Source organism: Berkeleyomyces rouxiae, assembly GCF_048999995.1.
Source record: "Berkeleyomyces rouxiae strain 22BRR77 chromosome Unknown BrBRR77_ptg000007l, whole genome shotgun sequence".
Lineage (NCBI taxonomy): Eukaryota > Fungi > Ascomycota > Sordariomycetes > Microascales > Ceratocystidaceae > Berkeleyomyces > Berkeleyomyces rouxiae.
Window position 1 is genome coordinate 847,538 of NW_027396497.1, and position 4,518 is coordinate 852,055.

At 51.6% G+C, this 4,518-nt stretch overlaps 1 protein-coding gene across 1 annotated transcript; it reads right to left on the minus strand.

The window, feature by feature from the left end:
• Window positions 1-385: 385 nt before the first annotated feature.
• On the minus strand, window positions 386-2,437 carry BROUX77_006001 (uncharacterized protein; the record flags this gene model as incomplete). Its single annotated transcript, XM_073750938.1, has 4 exons — window positions 386-1,364; window positions 1,439-2,249; window positions 2,323-2,350; window positions 2,414-2,437. 4 exons carry the CDS (start codon window positions 2,435-2,437, stop codon window positions 386-388), a joined length of 1,842 nt encoding a protein of 613 aa, XP_073603871.1.
• Window positions 2,438-4,518: the final 2,081 nt, after the last annotated feature.

The window sequence follows — 4,518 nt, forward strand, 5'->3', positions numbered from 1 at the left end:
TGCTTAACTTAAAAAGAAAATATATGAAAAAACACAATTGTGCCGTGCATACGAAACCCCGCTAGTAATAACATCAACATGGTGGAACTTTTTTTTTTCGTAATGCCATGGACAGTTTGAGGCAAGATCCAGAGAAAGCAGAAGAATCAAAGGTACATCAACAAGCAAAAGAGGACATCCATTCGTAATTTTCGTGTGGTTGCAGGGGTAGCCGGCTCACATCAAAGGTGAACCAGATCCAGGCAAGGCGGAGGGGTGGTTTTGTGGGAGACCAGGGATATTATATGCAACGATATGTTTTGGGGCCATTATTTGATAGCCTGATAGGAGGGAAACGTGGGAAGACAAGAAATATAGTCAGTCACATCCACAATGGCCCAAGGTCTTAGGCAGTCTCGTCGTCTATAGTGACCGAGGAACCAAGATAGCCGGGGGCGAACATGGGCAGGTTCTCATCTTGTTTGTGCTGCGCGTGCGGGAGACTGAACGTGGGCGAGTGCTCGTCCTCGGCATCTGGGTCATAAACAGGAGACGTCTGGGTGGCGGTACTAACAGCATTGGCCTTGGACTGCGTCATAGTCGAAGCCGCTGTGGCAATCTGGGCGGGCTGCTGGTGTCTCTCATCGTGGTCTTGGGTTTGGTAGGCCTGGAGCAGTCGCTTCAACTCGGGCACAGGATCGGGGTGCTGGTACAGAATGTTGACGACCTCACAGAGGCAGTCCATGGGCTCGTACTGGTGACCATGAACACAGGTCCAGTTCGCCTTGGGCTTGCGCAAGGACACACCACGGTTCCACGTGTTACGTTGTTCAAAGTAGCGCGTGATCTGCGGCACAGTATCCCATGCATTGGTCATTGTCAGGCTGGTCCACGGGTCGCTGGCAGCATTGAGTTGCATTAGAGGAGGAGTCGAGGGACCACTGCTGGCTTCGGCGGTAGGGGTGGTGGCGTACGAAGCAAGGCCCATCTCGCTGGCCGGTGCGGCGGTTTCATTCTGAGGGTGCATGCCAGGAGCGTCATGCTCATAGTCCTGGACATCCTGGCTAGCAGGCGGGTCGAAGTACTGTTCCTTGTGGGTCTCCGGTTGGGGCGTCTGGTCAAAGTCTTCTTTTTCATGCACCTGTTCTTCCTCGTAGTGTTCCTCCTCTTCATACTCATCGGCGTCGTTATCGATGTGGTCTTCCCAGAAGACACGTGAGGGAGCTATCTGGCGGTTCTCCTGCTCCCAGGGGAAAACAGCGGCGTGCTGCGCATCGTTGCCGGACCAAATACCACCACTGAAAGGGCTGGCATCGGTGGACATGGAGTACACCTGGTTGGGGAAGTTTCCAGCCTCGGGGCCACCGTTCAAAGGAGGGCCGGACCTAAAAAAAAGGAAGGGAAGAAATGATTAGCAACTTAAACCGAGCTAATAAAACAAAGGGATTGGTCAACGTACCGAGAGCCATCCCACGAGCTGTATCCAGAGTTCGAGTAGCCAGCGCCAGTAGAATAGCTGTTGGCGCCCAGAACAAAGCGGCGAACCACTTCAGTGTCCTTGAGCTGCGCACCGCTGCGGCCCTTGATACCATAGTGGTTCTCAAACACAGTAAACCACTTGGAGGCCAGCTCACTGTACGGAGTAGATCCGTGAGTGGCCGTCTGGCCAAGGTTCCACGGCTTGTCCTTGCCAATGAAGTGCACCAGGCTAATGTTACCCCGGAAGTGGTTGTAGGCGGGCAGGTACTGGTAGTGGGCAGAAGGCGTAACGTTGTAGTTGAAGCTGATGCGGTGGTAGTCGGGGAAGTGCGAGTTCAGCAGACCCTGGTCAGCACCATCAAACGAGACACCGGCATCGGCCGCGGCCTTGAGGCTGTTGTAAGTCTCCAGGCTCGGCTTCAGAACCATGACACCCGAGTTGAAGCAGTCGGGCCAGCCAATGTCGGGGGCGGCAGCAAAGGGCACATCCAGAGCAAACAGCTCATCGGGGGCACGCACAGCCACCACATCAGCATCAATGTACACAATCTTGGAGAACTGTGTCTGCTTCCACAGCATAATCTTGGTCAGAGCAGAATGCAGGTCCGTACGCTGCATCAGAGCCAGGTTTCTGGCGTTGGGGTTGGAAACACGGGGGACCTCAATAATGTAGTCATAGATGGTGCGCAGCTGGGCAATAGCATCGGCAGAGACCGTGTCGGGAGTCACCAGGACGGCAAGCTGCTTGGAGGAACCGGCATCACGAAGAGAGTGAGCCAGCACGAGGGCACCTTGAGGCCAAGAGTCAGTAATTAAGAGACGGAAGTGGCTAGTGTGCCATAAAAGGACACTGTCTTGACTTACCAGGCAAATACGAGTCGTTGGTGAGCAACTATGCAATAAGAAAGATCAGATAAGCAAGAACACATTGAAAGCAACAACAGGGCCGACATACCGTAGCGTAAACCTCGGAAGCCATTGTCAAGACCAAAGCTGCGGTGGGGAGCTAAAGAAAAGATACAAGGCAGAAATATGAGGCGGGGCGAGAGTAGCAAGAAAAAGACTTGAGAAAACAGTCAATACAAGAGATCACTCGGATTCAAAAGCGCTTGCTGCAGTAGAAACAAAAGGCAAGAGGAGGAAGAAGGGGGAGAGAGCCAGTCTTTGAGGTAGGAATCCGCGGGATATTTGAGAACCAGCAGCTCCAAGATAAGGGAGACAGACAAGAGGCCAGGGCAAGCCACAAAAGCCGAATTTCTATCCTGTAAACTTGTGTTGAAGGCCTGGAAAGATCGAGTCCAGAGATACCGAAGATTGGTGAGATCCAGGACTCGAGGTGAAGTCCAAGTGCAGGAGCGCGCAGAGAAACAAGCAACAGCTGCAGAGTTGGGCAGCAACTACCTTTTTTGATGGTCGCAGCAGCTGCAGAACGCCAGATGCAGGATGCGCAAAAGGGCTGCTTCCCAGATGGATAAAGCAAGAGCGTGCGTTGAAATGTATGTAGTTATCGATATGTACTATGTATGTACAAGTATGCCTGGGACAGGAGGGTTGCAATTACTCTATCTTGGCCAGAGAGAAGACAGATTAGGAGAACGCGCCCCGAACAAGAAGGAGCGACCAAGAACCAGACACCGCAAATCCAGGCTGGACTCGAGCTGTGGGTAGTTTCCTCAAAAGCCTTGGCCGCAGGCTGCCTTTCTAGTCTAGGTTAAACTGAGGTAGCTGCAGGTGCAAGTGGAGACGTCCAAGGAGGGAACGGACGAAAAATCAAGAAGTATCGACAATATCGAGGACTGAGGAAAAAAACGGTGAAATGCGGTGGTTGGCGCTAAAACGACAATAAAGGCAAGCCAACCAGAAGAAGGGAGCAGAAAAAAAACAATGCGACTGTCAAGTCATTGAGCCAAGGTAAAAAGGAATCACAGAGAGCTGCAGTTGTCGTTGCACTCAAGTGGCAGGGTGCACCCAGGATCAAGGCAGTTGCTCTGCCGCCAAACTGATAAAGCCAACAGGGAAAGATGCACTACGGCAGGTTGTGGCAATAACCCTACGCTGATGCATACTGTTTCCTAGTTGCATGACTTATCTCTCTGGAATGCGCTATGCGCTGGGAGGAGGGGTTGCTGGACTGAGCGCTCTCTGTCTGTATCACTCAGCCTCCAAGGACTTCAGAACGTCCCCCACTCTCGCGTAGTTGTACAGCTTTCAGACCTTTGTTTACTGGAGGTTTCTGAGACATCTGGCTATTGGCATCAGCCTCTTTCTCCTATGGCAATAAGATGAACGTTGGACGAAGCTTTTATTACCCCATACTTGTGCTGTGTGCTACCTACCAAAAGTAAAGCGGATATGCTAGAAGAGGACGGAGCTTTGTGGGAAAGTGGCGACAAAAGCGGGGATGCCAATTTGATGGGGGAAGGAGAGCAGGGATCTCGGTGTTGGGTTCGAGGGCACCTGCGGGACATCTTGGGAGCACGTTGGAAAGGTCCTTTTCTTCTTGGCTAACCAGGCTAATGCGCTAATTGAACACCAGGAAACTGCCTCGTTGTCGCGGATAAAATGCGCGGCGATTTACCAGTACAGCTGAGACTCGATGTGCGTAGAAGCTCTTCGTTATTATCTCTCCAACATATCGCCATATACCAACCTTGTCTAGGGCGTTCCAATCTGTTGGGTCTTTTCCTCTGCTTGGCTATCTTTTGCTCTTCTCTCGCTGGCCGACAGAAAAAAAAAAGTCAGACCATGTTGTCTCTATGTCTGGTACTGATTAGGCCCTCGTATATGCTACAAGCTGCTCTGTGCATTTCACCTCATTTGCCGGTCTTGTTCCCTTGTCATTTTGTCACTTTGCTTTGTCTTGTCGGTGCAGCGCCTGGACTGAGATATCGGAAACTGTGTAGCCCTCCCAGCCCCTCCGTCTCAAACAATGTGATTAAGGTTCAACCCCTTCAAAGGACATCCCTTCTCATCCTTATATTGTCCGTTCCTTCTTCACCGCTCCAATGTTTCCTCTGCCTCCTGTCCTGGGATATTGTTGGTTTTTTTTTCCTTCTCTTA